The sequence below is a fragment of the Hippopotamus amphibius genome, chromosome 1 (genome assembly GCF_030028045.1).
Source record: "Hippopotamus amphibius kiboko isolate mHipAmp2 chromosome 1, mHipAmp2.hap2, whole genome shotgun sequence".
NCBI classification, from domain to species: domain Eukaryota; kingdom Metazoa; phylum Chordata; class Mammalia; order Artiodactyla; family Hippopotamidae; genus Hippopotamus; species Hippopotamus amphibius.
The window spans coordinates 185,679,719-185,701,423 of record NC_080186.1 but is presented as its reverse complement, the minus strand read 5'-3'; the positions used below and the strand labels follow the sequence as shown (position 1 = coordinate 185,701,423).

General features: G+C 34.7%; 1 protein-coding gene across 17 annotated transcripts in view; it reads right to left on the bottom strand.

Moving 5' to 3' along the window:
* The window catches only part of APC (APC regulator of WNT signaling pathway), a 298,287-nt gene that overhangs the window by 75,003 nt on the left and 201,579 nt on the right, over positions 1-21,705 (bottom strand). For 16 of the 17 annotated variants that reach the window (XM_057737283.1, XM_057737305.1, XM_057737275.1 and 13 more), the window contains one exon: positions 634-786. In XM_057737283.1, the coding sequence (XP_057593266.1) occupies positions 634-768 (135 nt within the window). In that variant the 5' untranslated portion in view covers positions 769-786. Of the gene's footprint in view, positions 1-633; positions 787-15,981; positions 16,024-21,705 lie in introns of those variants that run through there. The other variant, XM_057737338.1, reaches the window with a different exon arrangement.

Genomic DNA, 21,705 nt, shown 5'->3' with positions numbered 1-21,705 from the left:
TCTTCCCCAGTGCAGACTGAATATTTTATAACTTTTCATGGAGGTTATCACAGCTTTTCAATGCTATTTGGCAAACCAACTTCAGGCTTTAAGGTGTCACGGAAATCATCTATGTTAGTGCCATGACAGTATTCTCCAAGTAAGGCAACTTAATTCTAGAAGGGTACCCTACAGTATGTAGCTCAGCTAATGGCAAAACCAGGAATAGGATCAGGTACTGACTTTCAGTTCAGGACTCTTCGCATAGGGCACCCTGATTTTCTTGAGCATCTATCATTGCAGCACTTAAGACAAGATCTGGGAGAGTTGGGGAGGCTAGTTTCTATGAGTTACACAGAACACCCAGCCTCACTATAGTGATGGTTACGTTGGTCTCTTATTTTTAAGCTTAAAAATAACTAAGAACTAACTAGCTAGTCACTGAAGTTTTACAATCATTTTCTTTACATGATTTGCTGGATGAATTCAAAACATTTTCTTTAAAAATGTAAATGTTAACTTTCCCAAGAAAGAGTTTACATATTACTGCTTAATTTACAATACACTTTTAAGTGTCTAATCCCAAGTTTACATAAAGGAGTACTGAGTAAAAATGGATAAACTACAATTAAAAGTCACAGTCTTGATTGATACCTTCATATTAGATGCCTCAGTTTCCAGTTTTGTAAGATGATTGGAATTATCTTCTAGCTCTTGTCGAAGATTTGAGTTCTCCATCTTCAGTGCCTCAACTTGCTTTAACAACTGATCATATGAAGCTGCAGCCATCCTTGGCTAACCTTGGACCTATAAGGTTAAAAAGGATTTTGAAATTCACTACTAAAAAATATAGTGGCCACTTGTTTACAAAGAAAGGGATAAGGAAACAAAACCCTGGAGACAATAAGAATTGTGTTAATGTAGTAGTTTCCATCTCAAAACAATATTGTGTAAGAGGCAGCTTCTTTCTAAGAGGATGAAATATTGGGGTCTTAAAGAAAAATAGGACTGAAAATAGAGAATTTTGGTAGTGTTTGAAAACATGTGCCTTTTCACAGGTGGATGAGATTTCTACCAGGTCAGAATTTTTCAAGGTTTTAAAGATTTTAAATGATCTTACAGGCAAGACTTAGGAAATATAATCATGGATAAGAAATTTATTTATATTGGTAATATTAATCTATTTCTGGATTTTGCCCAACAGTCACATAATTTTAAAGTCAGAATGGATTAATAAGATTAGGTATTGCATTCTACCACTTTTCAACTGATAAAAGGTAGTCTTTAACATTATCCACAGGGAAATATGAAGTTCCAAGAATGCCTCATTAAAAAGGCAGTCATTTAACAAAATGGACACGAGGGAGAGGATCAGATTGAGACTTCAAATCTTTTGGCTACAAGATGATAATAAATACTAACATAAAATTCTATTACATTTATCCAAAAGGAGGACTATAATAGGCCATGCTATGGCATATGCATGGGACCCAGTGTGCTCAGACTGAGGCTGAAAGAAACAAAGAAAATGGATGATTTTAGGAGTGGAGATTGGCAAAGAGAAGTGAAGCAGAGCCTGGCTATTAATTACAAGACTATGAAAGAAGAGGGGAGAAAAGAATGGTATAGAAGACAGCCAGGTAACAAGAGGTCCTTGGCCTGAAGGATTAGAGAATGCTAGGAGTTATGCTCTGACTAACTAAGTTTCAAAGACCCAGATTCTCTTTTTAGTTTAATTCCAAACTTACTTTGGAATAAATAAAATTCTACCTATCTTTAAGAGCTAAAAAGTATAACAAAGTTTGTATGTACTCAAGCAATACTTAAAGATCTGGACATAAAAAAAATTGTTTCTGTAATAAAAATCTACTACACAAAAAAAGGCAGACAAATTATAAATCATGAAAATATTGGGGATTCAGCAACTGGAAGGCCCCCAACAAGGGAAATAAAGGGACTCAGGTCTTATCTGTTCTTCAACGGCTAGAGTCAATGATAAACCTGGTGCAACCCACTGTCACCTGAGGAGGAAATGGAGTCCTGGGAGTGGGGATCACTCACAAAAGTCTTTATGGCTGAGAAGAATGAGCACTAGACTTGTATTTGGAGACCTGGATCTTAATTTTACATTTGCCCTTTCATTGTAATTCATTTTACCATTCGTAAAATGGATATTTACTACCTGTTCTAATATAATTCACATTGATATTGTTAGAATTAAGAAAGAAAAGGAGGGTCTAAAAATAAAAGTGCTGTGTAAGTTATATTAAGAAAATACACTTGAAACATAACTTTCAGTAGTAAGGTCTACTGTTGATCTACTGTTATAAGCCCCAGTCCCCCAACCAATGGACAAGAGGTGAAGAAGTAATTAACCCTTTTGAAAAGGACAGAGGAGATGTCTCAAAACAAAGGAGAAATTCATAGGTGGGATCACGTATTTGCTTTATGCCACACCACTAATAAGCAAGTCTGGAAAAAGGTAGCACATTAAAAACCATGTGACAGAAGTGGGGATCTGACAATATTTAATAATGTAAGCCCTAAAATTATTCATTTTAAATAAAATCCTAACAGGTAATTTTCCACTATAATAATAAAATAAGAAAAAAGTTAATAAACACAGAGAAAGAGAAAAGTACACAGAAGTATGCTAAGACACAGAGGTTATAACCTTACACAATCACAAAAAGAGCCAGATGGACAAATAGGGCAAGAGACTACCAAAAGTACTCTTTACTGGATGGAAAAGAATCCAACCCTTCAGATGGACAATTAAACCATTTGATCATCTTTTTTTCCCCCTTCGGAATCAAACCATTTAAGTCATTTCTACCTTAGAAAGCAGGGTGTTTTCATATAATTTTACAGGAAAAATATAATGTTTCATGGAGTAATACTTTGCCTTATATCCTTTTAGGAGGTTGCAGCCATCCCTAAGTCAAAATTGCTTACTGCAAAATTAAAGAAATCATAAATTTATTTTAGAATGTCTTCTATACAATCACAAGAAATATCACACCAAATATATCTTAAATGCAAATCACTCAGCATCATTAAAAAAAATCAAAATTTATCTCATGAAATGGGGGGAAAACCTCTGAATTTCACGCCACTGAGAATACACAAAGATCTAAATTTGTTTTTCAGTAAAGATACCCAGTAAAGAGATCCTCACCCCTTAAGAGTAGCATAGGGGAGAAGAAGCAAAAGCACTGTTATTCAGACTTATCCAAATGTTGACTGGAAAACAAATTTACAAGTATCCTAAGAAATTAATGCAAGGAGGCAGACCAAAAGAAATATAAAAGACTACTTTGCTCAACTCTATGTAAATAAATTTGAAAACTAAATGAAATAGATAATTTACTAGAAAATGTAATTTATCAAAACTAATGACAAAAAGAAATGGAAAATCTAAAATTTACAACAGAAATCACTATTAAAAAATCGATATTATTCAACATATTAATAGATCTACACAGAAGAAAAATATTATCATGCCAAAGGTGATGACAAGGCGCTTTACAAGTTCAATATCCATTCTTGTTGCAAATACTGAATATAAAACGACACTTTTAAACACAATATATATCAGCCCAAAGTCAGCACCACACACTATGGAAACACTAGATATGCTATACTGCTAAAGTCAGATAAAGCCCACTTTTACCACTCTTACTCATTATACCAGTCAACACAATTAAAAATGAAATTAAAAGGGAATATTATTGGCAGATGACATAATTATATACCTAGACTATTCAAAAGAATCAACTAATTATTACTACAAGATAATCTAGTAATTTAGTGTAGTACAAAATATACAGAAATCTTTCCTTTACATGTGCAAAGAGAAACCAGATAGAAGATAAAACAGAAGAAAAGATCTTATTTATAATTTAAAAACTGAACAAAGAGTTCAAAACATATTATGAGGAAAACTATAAAACACTTCTGAAAGACACAAAGGTAGATTTCAACAAATGGAGAGATATACCTTTTTTGCATACATAAAGATTCAATGTCATAAAGATGTCATTTCTTCCTAAGTTAATTTATAAATTTTACATGGTCCCAATATAAATATTATATAAGATTTGTTTTTATATTGTTTTCTGCAGCTAGACAACTGGAAAAAAAAAACAAGCAAAAAAGGGAAAATATGAAAAGAGAAGAGCAGGAGTATACCTGCCACATGTTAAATTATTGTACAAAGCCATTATAAGTAAAACAGTATGAAGTTAACTGTATTGTACCAGTAAGTTAATTTCTTAGTTCTGATCATTATACTATGGATATGTAAGATACTAACATCAGGAGAAGCTAAGGGTACGTGGGAACTCTCTATTATTTTTTCAACTCTTTTGTAAGTCCAAAGTTATTTAAAAATAAAAAAGGTTTTAAAAAGCTATGATACTGGTAGATGAACAGATCAACCAAGGGAACACATTTTTTAAAATTCCAGAAGTAAAATATATGTAAATTTAGTCATAATAAAGATAGCATCTCAAACACATGTGAAAAGATGAACTTTAAATAAGTGGCAATGGAAACAGGACAGCCACGAGGAAACAGATAAAACTGCACCTATTCCTTATACTACACACTAGAGTAAATAACAAAAGAAACACTGATTTAAATGTTTAAGAACACTGCATGGCATTTAAATTATGGAAACAGTTCTGTTTTTAATTAAAGATACTTAAATGGAATACACCCTCTTCCAAGAAGGCTATTGTGGAGCAATGAACATTTTAATTTTAACTGATTTGTTTAATGGGTAAGGCACATGGAGGGCCTGTTGGAGCTCTAAAGTGATGATGTCTATTACTAGACTAGGAGTAATAGATCGGGTTCTTAGGTTATTTCAAACAAATGGGAAAGTTTTTATTTTTTACTTGGTATAAAAGCTTAACTACTTTTAAACAGGATACACCCATGCAGTGGAATATTACATTGGCAATAAAAAGAATGAGGTTGATGTAAAAACAAACAAAAAAGGGGGCAGAAAACAAACTAAAAAAGAATACAGGGCTTCCCTGGTGGCACAGTGGTTAAGAATCCGCCTGCGAATGCAGGGGACACAGGTTCGATCCCTGGGCCAGCAAGATCCCACATGCTGTGGAGCAACTAACCCCATGAGCCACAACTACTGAGCCTGTGCTCTAGAGCCCATGAGCCACATCTATTGAGGCCACGTGCCACAGCTACTGAAGCCCGTGCTGCAACTATTGAAGGCCATGCTCTGCAACAAGTGAAGCCACTGCAATGAGAAGTACACTGCAACAAAGAATAGCCCCTGCTCGCCGCAACTAGAGAAAGCCTGTGCACATCAATGAAGATTCAACACAGCCAATAAATAAATAAATAAATTTATTTAAAAAAAAAAAAGAGTACAGATCACTATGTCTCATACTGTCCATCCTGTTCTACTAAAACATAAAAGGACAGTATAAAGATAAAACTATCATATACAGAAGTATAGTCACTGCCTCTGGAAAAAAAGGTTTCAGGTCTGCTGAGAAGCTTTCCTTTTTACTGTATACCTTCTTGTAAAGTTTGAAGATCAGAGCAAAAAGTTGGTTTTTTGAAAAGAATGAATATGGTTAGAGAGAGAGGGAAGAGACCAAACATTTAAAATGAACAAAATTCAAAGGTGGGGGGAACTGACTCAAGAAGAAATGGAAAGAATAGAATCTTAAAAGTTCTGAAACTATTGAAAAACTGGAGCAGTAAAGAGTTCCCTTTTCTTCCTCCCAACACAAAAAAATACTAGATTCATATGGTTTTACAGACACCTTATACCAAACATTTGAGAAACAAATCATTCCAACCTTATACAAACTTTTTCAAGAATAGAAATAAATACTCCCCAATGTATTCTATGAGGCTAACACAATTATGATATAAAAGTCAAAGGTACTGTGAAAAAGAATAATCACAGGCTAATATCATTTATGAATTTGTTTTTTCTTTTATGGCTGCACTGTATGGATGTGGGATCTGTCTCCAACCAGGAATCAAACTCGTGCCCCCTGTATTTCAAGCGTGGAGTCTTAACCATCGGACCGCCAGGTAAGTGCCTCATTTATGAATACTGATACAAATATCCTAAACAAACTATCAGGACACAGAATACAATAGTATAAAGAAATCACAGCAGAATCAAGCTGGGTTTACTCCAGGAATGCAAGGATAGTTTAACATCAGATGACTTATATGTCATTCACTACATTAAAATATCAAAGAAGAAAAACCATATGATCATAAAAGTCATTATCTACTCAAGATAAAAACTCAATAAACTGGAAACAGAGAGAAGCTGCCACAAACTGACAGTAAACATCATTCTTAATAGTGAAATACTAGAGGCATTCTTTTTCAAATCAAAAACAAGATAAGAATGTCTACTCTATTACATCACAATCCTGGAAGTTCTAATTAGGACAGGAAATTTTTTAAAAGGAAATAATAATGATTGGAAATGAAGACAAAACAGAAAAATCTCAAGAAATACGAAAATTTAACAAGTTAGATTAAAAAAAATCATTCTGCACCTCATCTATTTTTAATTCTTTTCTCTTCATTTAACAACTCCAATGCAGGTCCTTATTATCCATTCTACTTCTCTCCTCTTCTCTACTAAGGCCTGGTAGGTAGTGATATTCAGTCTCCTATCTGCTGTATTCTTTTCCCACCCCTCCCTTTCCTTTACATTCTGTAAATGGCCACATTCATTGGCTGGGCTCCACTCAAGCCCATTCCAAGTGAGGGCAAGCTCCCAGATGGCCACCAAAATTACCTGGAATAGGGAGGAGTTGGCAAACATTTTCTTTAGGGCTGGATAATAAAAAAGGCTGTGTAAGCCATTTGATTTCTGTTGTAGCTACTTGACTTTGTTGCTGTAGTACAAAAGCAGCCACAGACAATAGATAAATAAATGCACATGACTGTGTTTCAATAAAACTTAGTTTTCAAAAACAGTGCAATTTGCTGACCCTTGTCCCAAAGCATGAATTCCCAATTCTGGTTTTCAAACGTCTCAACGTAGCCCACATAATTCCAAAGGCTACTGTAAAATTTCAAAATTAGTATTTTTTTTACTATCACTTTATAATGAGGTCTTAAGAGAGAGGTGATAAATGCAAGCGATTATTAATTCACTAGCTTGCATCAGAAATTATTTTTTACATTAAGATTTTTAATTCATATAGAATTTTTATTTTGTATATAGTATGAGTATAGTGGTTTATCTGAATTGCCCTCCATATGAATACCACTTATAGCACTATTTATTAAACAAAACATTTCTTTCCCACTGAACTAGGCTAAATTCTCATATATACATAGAACTGCAACTGTATTATATTTACATTAATTTGAGACAGATTACATTTCTATGATAGTAAATCTTATCTCTCTGTCAAGAATAATTCAATCAAATCTTCTAGTTTTTTCAAGAAAAAGTCCTGTGCATTTTGTATTAGCTTTATTTCTAGGTTTTTTGTTGTTTGATTTGCCACGAATGAAACACCAGATATTGCTAGTATGGATAAAAGCTACTGATTTTATTTAATACATACCCCTTATGGAGCTACCTTATCAAGTGATCCTATGAATTCTATCAGTCCTGTAGATTTTCTGGGTATGCAATCATATAATCTATAAGTAATGATAATTTTGTCTCTCCTTTACCAATATTTAGGCCTCATTTCTTTTTCTTGTCTTATTGTTAGCTTGAAACTTCAAAATAATGTTTATCAATAGTGATCTTACTCCTGATTTAAATAGGAATGATTTAATATTTCACCATTTAATAACCTTACTCTTAGATTTCAGTAAATATTTTTAACATGTTCAGGTATTTTCCTTTTACTTTAAATTTTTATTGAGTGGCTTCTAAATGATTTTACAGCACATTTCGATAAAACGTACAACCATACAGTTTTTTCTTTTAATGTGTTGATGCTGTCAATTATTGTATTTTCTCATTTTGACCCATCCTCCATTCCTGCAATAAACCCTACTTGTTCATATTTTATTATTTTACTAGTTTGTTCATTTCTTAATATTTCATGTGGAATTTTTATAAGATTAACCAGTATATGGTTTAAAATTTTTAAAATATTTTAAAATAAGGTTTTAAATTAAGTTTATGCTAAGTTTACAAAATGAATTGGTAGGAGGTTTCTCATCTTAATTTTATATGGTCTAGAATAGTTTGAAAAATAATTTATCTAGTCTTTTAAAGTCACTAGAATTCTGATCAGAAGGTGTCTGTTGAGATGAAAGATTTTTGACTACTTTAAATTTTCTTCTGTGGTTAAGTCTTTTCATGTTTTCTTTATCTTCTTGTATCAATTTGATTCATTAATATTTCACCCATAAATTACCCATTTCCTTTACCTCTTCAAGTATATTAGCAAAGAGTTGTATATAGTCTCTTTAAAATTTGTCACCTTTCCCATTCATGCTCTTTTTATTTTACCTTTTGTTCCCTTAACCAGGCTTTGTAGGGTTTCATCTACTTTACTGATCTTTACCCCCAAGAAATAACTTTTGATGTCATATATCCTTTCCACTATTTTATATTCTATTTTATTCATTCCTGAATTTATCTTTACTAATTAGATCCTCTTTGCCATTGGTTTATTTTGTTCTTTATCGTTACTTAAATTGAGCATTAATTCGTTTCCTTTATTCCCATGTTCATTTGTCAGTTTCTTCTTTAATAATGTAATTATTGACATAAAAGGTACTAATTTTCTTCTCAGTACAGTTTTAGCCATGTTTCATAGGTTTTAGTATGAAGTGTTTCCCTCTTTATTTCTTGATAATTCATAATTTCAATATTTATTCCCTCTTTGACTCAGGGATATTTCAAAGATTCTTCTCAATTATTAGGTGTATAAGATGACTTGTGAGTCATTTTTTTACTGCCACTGATTTACTGTTTATTAGATTCATTGGGGATTGTCACCTACAAATGCTACCATTTTGAATTTTTTAAGGTTTGTCTTGTAGTCAAGAATATGACTAATTTTCATAAATATCTCACTAAAATTTAAAAAAGGAAAAAGTGTACAAAGTTCTTAAAGTTATATACCTATTTATTGACTGTAACATATTATTTAAATCCTCTGTATATCTGCTAATTTTTATACTTGATAGGTGAAATTTAGAAAGTCCACGATTTATTGCATATTTACAGTATGTCATGTAATAAATACCATATATATGTAATTTAATCTTCACAACTGTGAGGTAGGTATCACTTCCCATTTTAGAGTTAAGGAAGATGGGACTTCAAAATAGCAAATAATTTTCCTAAAAACACAGATCAAGTGGCTAAGCCAGGATTCAAACTCATATTTGTTCCCAATGTTCATGCTTCTAAGACCATGTGATACCACCTCTATGTGGCATTCATAATCCAGTGTACCCAATACCAGTCTATGTTCCAAACTTATATTCTATTAGGTTCCAATATAACCCTTCTCCTTCAGTAATTCCCTCTTCACCATTCCATACAAACTATTTTGTACTTCTGCTCATAATTCATGTCCTTTTTAAATTCCCCATCCTTTTCCCTCTGTTTTGCTATCCTTTAAGGTCCAATTCTGTTGCCTTACATAAAACCTTCCTGTCTCCTACAGCCAATAATGAGTCTTCCTAATGATTGTACAGTAAATACTATACAACTTGGCTTAACTGTTCTCTAATTATTCCATTTTACTTTGACAACTTTTTTTCACCTTTAAGAGAAGGTTTGTATCTAATACTTAGCTTTTGTAATTAGCAAAATGCTTTACTCAGTGACAGCCACAAAAAGATAAATACACATAAGAATAAACAGCCATGGAGAGCAAAGAAGAGAAAAATGAAGGCACAAATTCAGAGAATGTCCAGGATAACTTTCCCATTAAAAGAGTAAGATGATGGATTTCTCTCTATACAATACAAATCGACAAACATTTGAGAACTTATTATTCACAAGACATCATGCAAATATTATGAAGAGGTTTTGTGGGTTGAACTGTGTTTCCCAAAATGATACACTGAGTCACTGGTAGCAAATCCCTAGTACCTGTTAAAAGTGACCTTACTGGAAACAGGGTCTTTACAGATGTAATCAAGTTAAGATAAGGTCTTACTGGATTAGAGTGGGTCCTAAATCCAAAGACTGGTATCCTTAAAAGAAGGTCACATGAACAAATGAACACAGAAACACAGGGAAAACACCCAGTGACAATGGAGGCAGGGAATGGAGTGAGGCAGCTGCAAACAAAGGAATGCCAAAGATTGCCAGCAACCACAAGCTAGAAAGAAAGGCATGGAACAGACTTTCTCTCGGAGTCTCCAGAAGGAATCAACTCTTCTGACACTGATTTTGTACTTCCAGCCTCCAGTACTATGAGAGAATACATATCTATGGTTTTAAGCCACGAGTGTGTGGTACTCTATCACAGCAGCTCTACAACACAGGGGAAAAGATAAACTGACATGTTCCTTATTCTCAAGTATCTTATTATCTAGCAAATGGGTAATATTCTAGTAGGAAGGGGAAACAGGATCCATATACAAATAAATCAGACGTGTCTCATCTTACATCCTCTTGGCTCACTTCAACCCTAGTCATTGCTGCATCAATCAGCTCACTGCAACACATAAACTGACAGCACATCAGCTGCACCAGGTATCCTTTTGCTTTCTGTTCTACCATCTCTGTGACACCCCAGTGCAGGTCCCCAACATTCATGCATGTACAGCCTATAAAAGAGTGAATACTTGATGGGGCAATCCTTGACTAAAGGGGAATGGAAGCTAGTATGTACAATTCTTTTCCTTAAGTGGACAATTTTATATGGCTCCTCTGAAAGTCCCAGCTTTCAAGACTTTCCAAATTGTCCAAAGTGGTGACCAACTTGAGAACATATACTTATACTGGCTGTCCCTCTTTGCCATTTAACACTTTCTAAGCCACTACTCCTGTTTCTGGATCACTTCCCACAGCAAGTATTTCACACAAGGCTTCATCTCAAGATTCTGACTTACAGGGGACCCAGACTAGGATACAAATTACTTACAATTCAAAGGCAAATCTGGGTTCAAAAGACTGATAGACTCTATGGGAGTCACACCTTGCTGAGAAAATTGGAGATAAGGACATAAATATGGACTGGAACCACATTGTGGCTACGTAACTTTACAGTGTGAGGAAGATGAGATTTGGATAGAGTACACACAGAAATGGTATGACAACAAGACTAAAAGGTACAAGGTCACCTTGCTTTAACGTTTCTCAGTTTCTATTATAAACAATGTCAGAAGTAGCTAATATACTGACATAAATTAAATGATATAAAACCAAGAATCTAAAAATAGCTAGTGGAATATGTATTTCAATATTCTTCAATGGATATCTGCTTACATCTTAGTTACCATTATATACCATACTATAAACAAATCTGGTAAACAAAAATGTGAATTACCCAAAAAAGAAATATTTATTCACAAAAATACAACTTTAAAAAAACCACTTCAGCTTAAAACAAAGAACTGTATGTGTATGTCTGAAAAAAAAAAATGAAGAACTGTGTGCGTATGCGTATAGCAGACAGAATAGTGGCCCCACAAAGATGTCCACGTCCTAATCTTGGAAACCAGTGAATACGTTACCTTACAAGGCTAAAGGGACTTTGCAGATGTGAACAAGTAAAGGATCTTAATACGGGGAAAATTTCCTGGATTATATGGGTGGACCTACTGTAATCACAGGGTCCTTATAAGAAGGAGACAGAGAAGTCAGAGTCAGAGAAGGATATGTGAAGACCAAAACAGAGGGTTGGAGTCAGAGAGAGATTTACTGTGTTGCTCGCACAAAGATGGAGGAAGAGGCCATGAGCCAAGGAATGTAGTTGGACTCTAGAAGCTGGAAAAAAGCAAGGAAATGGATTCTCCAGATAGCCTCCAGAGGAAGTACAGCACTGCTGCTATCATGATTTTGATCCAATGGAAACCATTTCAGACTTCTGATTTCCAGGGTTGTAAGATAATAAAGTCGAGCTGTTTCAAACACTAAGTTTGTGATAATTTGTTAGAACAGCAATATGAAAAATGCCCTATAAGGCAGTGATTCCCTCTCCAAAGGATAAATTCCAGTGACATCTCATTGGCCATGTAGTGATCTTAAAATATATTCACCATTTCTGTGACCTTATACCTTCAAAAGGTGGAGCTTTGAAGACATATCTTATATGCGGTTCTCAGCGAAGTCAAATTCATAGAGAAAGAAAACAGAATGGTGGTTGCCAGGAACTGGGGGAAAGGGGAAAATGGAGAGTTAGTGTTTACCGGGTGGAGTTTCAGTTGGGGAATGTGAAAAAAGATCTGGAGATGGACTGTGATACATTCACAACAACATGAATGTGTACTTAATGCCACAGAACTATATTGATACTTAAAAATAGTTAAGCTGGTAAATTTTATGTAATCATGTTTTATGACAATTAAAAAAACCCTCATTAAGTATAAAAAAACACACAAAATACTAAATATTTCAAAAGAATTAATGCATATTTTAGAACACATGTGAATGAGTGCCCTAAGGGGAGTGAGAGTAGGACATGGGAATAAAGGGGAGAAGGCTTACCTTATATGGATGGACCATGTCATGATTTGATTTACAAGAACAATTTTTAAGAACATATCTATTACATAACATGTGAGATGTCACCTACACCAAAAAAAGAAATGGTCTATGTACTTCCCTTCTAACAGTTGACCTTACAGAAATCAAGAACCACAGATTATTGACTGTTAGAGCTAGAAGATCTAGAAATCACTTCATCTAACCTCATTTTACATTCAAAGCACTTAACACTTCAAAAGTAATTTACTTTTCAGTATTATCTGCTATTTCAAGCAGATTTTACAAGGTATGGTGTTTCAAAAAGCAAACTACCACATTCCTTTAAGTTAGAAGACATTTCAGATGATATAAATCTTTAAAGATCCTAGGAGTAGCCAGTAAAAACTGGCACAACAGTGTAAAGCAATTATATTCCAATAAACAGCTTAAAAAAAAAATCCTAGGAATAGCCAAAGCAATCATTGTTTTCAATACAATAGCAATAATATTTCACATGGTTCTATTGTAAGCTTCTTAGAAGTTAGTTTCCATGTCTTATTTGACTCTCCTGCACCTTTATAGGTCTGGCATTTAGTCGGTACTCAAATACGTAATGAATGCATTTCCTCAAGTGATCTTTTCTACATCATATTTTGTGTCCTATGTAAAATTCCACTCAGAGTGTAGTACCACAAAAAAAGGGGGGGGGGTCAAAATTACAGAGAACATTTAATATAAGAAGACTGTTAAATTATGTGAAATTAGTTAAAAAAAAAAAAGAGAAAAATGGTAAAATGAAAATCCAAAGAGCAATGCATGAAGGACTGCAATTAATAGCTTTGATTCAGTTCATAGATATACTTATGAATATTTAACTTTCGAACTCCTTAATAGCTCAATTCTGGCCATATCAATTAATGATAATTTCAAAAGACCACTAACGTCAACAGTACAGTTTTATATTAGGTATTTCATAATAAAAGAGGAAAGAAATCAACTTTTCTTACTTTACTTCTTTATTTCTTATTTAATTTCAAAAAAATCTCAGTCTAATACTGTTCTGTCTAGTTGAAATGTAAATTTGATTAATAAGATGATCTTTGAAAAGTATGTTATGAATGTCATTATGAAAACTGCTACATCTCCACTTGCTTTGCTACTAGGTATCTTACAAAGCATTCTTTTACCATAGTTAAAAAACTCAAAACCAAGTGAGATTTCTTTTTCATTTAAGGAATGATTTGTTAATTGTTACTGCTTTTCAAGTAATTTCTGTTATATACTATTTTATATGCTATGTAATAAGTGACATTATAAAATAGTTTCATAGAGTTAGAACAAAATAGAAGACTTACATTCTTTACATCCTTAAACAATACATGACCTTGAATAAAGTCACAACATACGTAATTAGGAATAATCTAACATTTAAAATGAAAATAATGCTACACTGAGCTGTTTAAGTCATAAAATAATTTATGTAAAAATAAGAATCATAAACTCTCAAAAACTATACTAATTGGAGTTCAAAGAAATCAATGGTATTAGCTATTAAATTTCACTTGAAAAAATTTTTTTAATTATTGAAAAAATCTTGAAATATCTGGAAAATTTGGATATACTTCAAAAAACAAACAAACAAATTTCACTTGAAAATTTAATATAACATCTTTTTAAATCTAGGTACAATTTTCATCAGATTTTAAAAAGAGATCCTAAGAACTATTAACCGTGACACTCATGATTAAATAATTCTTAAAGCAAAAATAGTTTTAAATATAAAGAATAAAATCACTTATTTATCAGTGAAAACTTTACACAGTCTAATTTTATTTAAGTCCAATTCTTTATTATCTTGAAAAAAATTACTGAAACAAAAATTATAGGTTCTTTCAAGACTTTCTATTACATAAACACTACTTAAGAGACATTGATCCTGGAGGGCCTTACAAAGCCACTGCCATCATGTTCAGAGTAGGGAGGTGTGACAAGCTGTCTACCATAAATATGCATAAAGGTAAGGCATTTAAAACTGCACTCAATCTGAAAACATGTTTTTAGACATTTAATGAAAGAAACAGTGCAATGAAAACACTATATCAAGTGTATATCTTATGAGTATTCACTAAACAGAAATACATCTAAAAGAAAAATCATGGTGCTTTAATTTGAAACATTTGCCTACAGACTTTATACAATGATATCTAAAAGTGACTAAAAGTAATATAAAATTACTTAATAAATACAGACCTTAAATATTAAGCCTGTGAAAAATTTATCACTATAATTTTTTACAAAGTAATTTACATTACAAAGTGATTTATTCTTGAATAACCTAATTAATAGCATAAAGCTATATTAACAAAGGAAAAGATCCAGTGCTTCATACATAATTTATTACGATTTCCTATAGGATTTATTTAAAGCAAAGAATTTGAGCATTTCTTTTGTAATATAGCATCAAAGTGTCTGATACACTACACTGCAAAAACATTCATAGCCTGATATTCTTCCTACTTTAAAAAACTAAATTATTTTTTCTATCCAGGTTGCAGTTATAAACTATGGCTTTTTATAAACAGGCTTTTACCACTAGCATTGCTGCAAGGGTTCTTATTCCTCTGCAGTTATCGTTTCAGCCTGGGAGGGAGAAAAGCACTGCTGCAGTCATCTGCAAAAAAGCACTACCATTGCATCTTGAAACTAACAAAGACACTGGTATCTTTTTGCCACCCTACTCACAGGCAGTTCACTTAAACAGTTCGCAAAAGCAGGCACTTATGGTAACCAAAATTTCACCAATCAACCAAAACCACCACTCAAGCTCTGCAGTACCTGCCTCCACCTCTTCCTCCTCTCCCAAGGAGCTCTTTCCACTCGGTTCATATCAGCCATCAGCAGCAGCTTTGTGTCTCCTCTCTTGGCTACCACTGCATGTGTCCTTGTGGCCAGGGAGGAAAAGAAGCCTTTCAATGGCCTAGAGCTTTTGCTCCTCATCATGAATATGCTCCATTCTTTGTTGTCCTCTACCCGTTTCCTTAGATACTGTTATTCCACTCTACTCTGTCAACAGGCATTATAAAAACAAAACCTCCTTCTGGCTTCAAAAACAGCTCTTTCTCACCAGACTCCCCTTAACACTCCTACCCCTCCCCCCCTTCTTCCTCTTCTGTCAAAAACCCTGGATCAGAAGCACAGGAAATCCATCTCCTGTGCTGCAGTAGGGGGAGGGGGAAGACGCCCCTGCCTCCGCGGTTGGCATGTGGCAGTAGACCCTGTGCCAAGGAAAGGCCATCGGCTTTAGACAGTGCAAGGGAAAACAGCCCCCACCCCGCCCCAAGCCGGCCCATCGTAGCTCCAGCACCTACCCCATTGCCGAACCAAGCAGCACCTCCATTCCGTCTCCACTGACACCCAGGCGGGCTGCGCCAATACAGCCACATGTCGGTCACGTGTGCCCACGCCCAGCCAATCGGCGGGTCCCCGACGGGAATGGGGAGCGTCCTGGTCCGCAGCCAGCGGATTACACAGCTGCTTCACGCTCCGCTTCCCGACCCGCACTCTGCACTCTGCAGCAGGGCACAGGGCATAGGGCCCCACCCCGCCCCACAGCTCGGAGCCCTAGCCCACATCCAGTGCTCACCGACTTTACCTCCCGGCAACCCACTGAAGCTGATGGAAGCGGACAAGTATGACAGGGTGGAGTGGGGGAGGTCCACAGGGCAGAAAGATTAGCACAAGATACTGGAGGTGGGTGGTTGAGTAATAAATTACATCTCATTCGCTATTTGCTAAGATTTACATGCTTGGAGCACAGAGAAAAAGAATTGTATTAAATGTATTAAAACGAATAATTTTACATTACAAATCACCCGATTCGTTAGGTAAATCACTGGAACTAAGTTTGAATTAAAAATAGTCTCCAGAAAAGCTATGACAGTCACTTAAAGGCTCAGTGCTTTAATTTCCCCTACAAAATCGGAGTAGAAATGTTGAAGAGAACGTAATATATATGAAGCAGTATTTAGAGCACACCCTGACACAGCAAATGCTGTTTGTCACTACTAATCTGAGACTTAAAATATTTTAATGCAAATTCTGATTTTCACTTAAATTTAACCAAGTGAAGCTTGAATAACTAATTTTTATGAGTTAGAGGCACATAATCCATATTGCCAAGAATTTAAAGAGGATTTAAATTCTGGTTGGGGGGGGCAATCAGTTTTCATGATCTATTTCAAATTTAATAGGATACTTTAGGTTTTTAGATGACGTATTTACTATAATCTTTTATTAATTTTTCAAATTAATAGCATGAAAAGCAGCAAGCAAGCTATTAAACAGCATATTTGGAGCAATTTCATTTTATTAAAAATGGTATAAACTAGAAAAGTAATAGACAAATAGCAAAATGCTCATAGATGTACACACAACGGATGTTCACAGCGGTTATCCATGGAAGGTGGGATTATGAAGTGAAGTGATTTCTGCTTTTCCTTTCTGCTTTTGGATATTTTTTTGTCTCTGTATTATAATGCCTGATATATAGCAAATACTTCCTAAAACTTTGTTGAATAAACAAATGAACAAACAGTGATCACATACTAATAGTAATTTACTAGTAATTAGAAAAATGTTACATATTAAAAGTTTAAATATATTTAGAAATACTTTCCCTTGATATTTGAAACACAGGAAACATGAATCAATTTGGTTCTACTTAAATATCTCTTCTGTCAAGATGACTTAGTTTTACAAAAGACTCTCAAGATTCTCTTACTGAAAGTGCATGATTCATTGAACAGGACTTATTTATGTAGTCATCAACTATTTGTAACAAATTCAGAACAGATAATTTCCCATAAGGCCTAAAACTTCTAGAAGGAAAAAAGTACCCTTCTAAACAAAGAATACATTTTAGAAGCTCCTAAAAATAACTTCTTAGTACCCTAAAAAACAACTCTATTACTTTTGACTGAGACTATGATTCAAGCTATTATTTAGTGTACCACTTTGTAGCCAAATATGTCTAAATTTTAATTACATGTGTTCTAAAAGTCACTGATTCAAATGACCAAATTTTAAAGAAAGCTATGACCAGTATATGTTACCAATCAATATAATTCAAATCAAAAAGCCAATCTAAAACCTTTACATTTTATAATGCTGCCAACTGAATTTTTTCAGTAAGATTTTCAAACCAGTTTTCCCAGATTCCACAAAAGTTTGATTTGCATTTTGTATTAAAAATATACTTAGCTACTTTTAAACTACAATTAAAAACATATGCAATCAAAATGTACTGGACCAAATTTGAAAACAATGGAAGTCACTAAAGCATTAATTTGTGCTCCTAGGTTAATATGTATCTCAGAATAAAGCTCCTGCCATGCCTATTTATATAAACATGTTATTCAGGCTACATACATATGTATACATTAAAAGTATTTTCTGATCAAAGTTTACTACAGAAATAAATTGTACATTAAGGCTATTATAAGACTACACTGACAAACATGCCCCGACTTCAAATATCCGTGCTCATTAGGATTAGCTTGACTTTTTAATAAATATTTGTACGTAAATGTTATAAACATGAACACAGTTCACCTTTAAAACAAAACAAAACAAAACGCTGAACCTTCTGTAACTTAAAAAAAAATGATGACTCAATAGGAATAACAGGAATCTTAATGTCTTAAATCTTGCATTCTATTTTACATAAACATGTTAGGCCTAATTTAAGACTTGTGATTTTAAAAACTAACAAGAATATGGACAACAATATCAACTAGTATAAAATGAGTTAAAATCAGTGCTCTGAATTTAGTTATCTGAACTCTTGTGCTTTAATACTCAACTCTTTATTAGAGACCCCAGTTATAGCAAAATAGAATAGATTTATGCCTATAAAGAGATCAACAAAAGTCTCTTCTTTAAAAATAATAATTATGTATTGAAAAAACATGTGCTAGTGTAAGTTTTCCAGGTGCTTAGCAACCAAATAAAGCTCAAATTCATTTAAAAACCTTCCAGTCTTCAGATTCGTACTGGGTTAGGGTATGACAAAAAAGCATAGGAAGAGAATAAAATGGGTCAGATTTCAAAGACCAAATTGGTGGTGAGGACCAATTCTCCCATCTTTTCTTTAAACACTATTTATTTATTTATTTATTTATTTATTGGCTGCATTGCGTCTTCGTTGCTGCACATGGGCTTTCTCTAGTTGTGACGAGCAGGGGCTACTCTTCATTGTGGTGAGCGGGCTCCTCATTGCGGTGGCTTCTCTTGTTGTAGGGAACCAGCTCTAGGCACATGGGCATCAGCAGTTGTGGCACACAGGCTCAATAGTTGTGGCTCCTGGGCTCTAGAGTGCAGGCTCAATAGTTGTGGTGCACGGACTTAGCTGCTCCACGGAATCTAAGGATCTTCTGGGGCAGGGACCGAACCTGTGTGCCCTGCATTGGCAGGCGTATTCTTAACCACTGCGCCACCTAGGAAGTCCCTCCCATCTTTTCTATACTTTTCATGGGACATGGGAAAGAGCTGAAATGTTGCAACAGGGATTTTTAGTGATGTATAAAGTGGGAGATATATGCATAGTCTTCTATAAGTCAGATATACAGATGTGTTCTGTTACCTCAAAAAACAAAAATTTCTCAAAAGAAATGTTCCTAGCACCAATAATAGAATCTTTTAGTTTTCCCCCTCCAATCTTTCTCCTCTCTAATCAGCAAATATCAAAATAGATTTTTACACCCCTGCTCGAGAACATTTCATGGCTTTCTGTTACTGGCAGTGGAACTGAGATAGTTTGGAGTTTAACTGTAGAATGCCCTGAATGGCATGTTAATTAGTCTTCCTATGCTAAAAGGCTTCCTACATGTATTAAGTTTTCTATGGCCTCCAAAACAAATTACCACAAACTTAGTGGCTTCAAGCAACAAAAAGTTATCTTACAGGGCTTCCTAGTTGGTGCAGTGGTTAAGAATTCACCTGCCAATGCAGGGGACACAAGTTCACGCTCTGCTCCAGGAAGATCCCACATGCCACGGAGTAACTAAGCCCATGCGCCACAACTACTGAGCCCATGTGCTGCAACTACTGAAGCCCGCACGCCTAGAGCCCAAGTTCCACAATAAAAGAAGCCACGGCAATGAGGAGCCCGCACACCACAACGAAGAGTAGCCCCCACTCCCCACAACTAAAGAAAGCCCACGCACAGCAAAAAAGACCCAACACAGCCAACAAAATAAATAAACTTTAAAAAAAGTTATCTTACAGTTTTGCAGTTCAGAAGTCCAAAATGGCTCACTGAGCTAAAATCAAGGTGTCTACACGGCTTTACTTCCTTCGAGAGGCTATAAGGGAGAATATGTTTCCCTGCCCTTTCCAGGTTCTAGAGGCCAACTACATTCTTGGTTAAAGGCCTCTTTCCTCCATCTTCAAAGCTAGCAGTGGTGGACTAAGTCCTTCTCATTTTGCAGCACTGTCACTTTGCTCCTACTGCCTTTATCTCTTTCTCTGACTCTTGTCCTTCTCTTCCCTCTTCCACTTTTAAGGACTTACTTTAAAGACCGTTATTACATTGGCCCACCTCAACAATCCAACAATCCAAGGTACCTCATTAGCAACTTTATTCCACCTACAACCTTAATTCCCCTTTGTAACATAATCTAATATATTCTCAGGTTCTGGGGATTAGGAACTGGACATCTTTAGGGAACCATTATTCTGCCTATCTGCTTTATCTTCAACTATTCCAGAACTTGCATCCTAATACCAGTCGAATCAAACACTTGGCCTTTCTAAAACTCATCTTAGACATAGAACTTTCTGACTCTACTATTATGTGGTACAGTAGAAGGCTCCAGCATATGGAGACTGAAGAATCAGATTTAAAGTTCTGAATCTTTCATTTTGTAGCTCTACGACTCTGGATGTCACCTGACTATTCTAAGACTTGGCTACTCTTTCATCTGTAAAATGAGAATAACTGTTTGGCTTATTTTATAGAGCTGTTATAAGGATCAAATGTGTAATTGTGAACAAACTTTATGAAATACTTTTTACGAGGATTATTAAATTGCTCTATTGGTTCAAATCAAGGTTCAGCTTAAACATACATTTCCATAAAGCATTCTACCATCCCACCTAGACTAGACTTCTCACCCTCCCCTCCCCTCCAGTGCTCCTACCTTTTCCACGGCACAAACACATTTGTAGCTCTGTGTGTACATCTCCTTTTCGATTCCTGATACAAGAATCTGAGAAAGAGCCACACCTGATTTTATCCTGAACGTCTCATGGTGTGTACCATAATATTTTATACGTAACAGGTGTTCATTAAGTATCAGCATGAGGAATGATTTAAAATTAATCTCCAAAGGGCATCCAATGCAGATGCCTCAAGGAATAATAGAGCAAATGCTGAATAATGAATATTACTGCAAAAGGTAACTTTCTACAGAGGAAATGGAATGCTTTAAATAAAAACTCTGGGCCCTGTAGGTGAAAAAAATGTGATGCAGCCTTAGGGCTAAGTTTCTGAGGTCAGGTGGCTGCACAGTGGAATCACTTTAGGAGCTTGAAAAGTTTACACCATTAAGTCAGAATCTCTGAGGATAAGGTCCAGACATTGGTATGTGCTGCCAGGATTGTGAAGCACCACACACCACTTTAGCTTCTCCTATCAAAGCTCCTACTGCACTATGATAGACCATTTTGAAATGCCTTTTAATTCAGAATACTATATACAGCCTGAGGAATCTGCTTACAGGGGTAAAAAAACTTCCTTTTTCCTGTCAAAAAGCTTCCTAGTCATGTCTTAGCAATTAACATAAGAAAAACAATGGGAACTAATAAATATATAGAAAATGTTCTACTACATTAAGGTATCAAAGAAATAAAAACAAAAGAGTATCATTTTCACCTATTAAATAGGCAATAATATTTTAAAATAATATTGTGGGTCAGTGAAGATACATTTAAAAAAAAAATTGGCAGTAGCTTTTAAAGTCCTTAAAATGTTTAAAATGCTTATACTGAAATAAGTCCAGTTAAATTAACTGTATAATCAGATACATGCACAA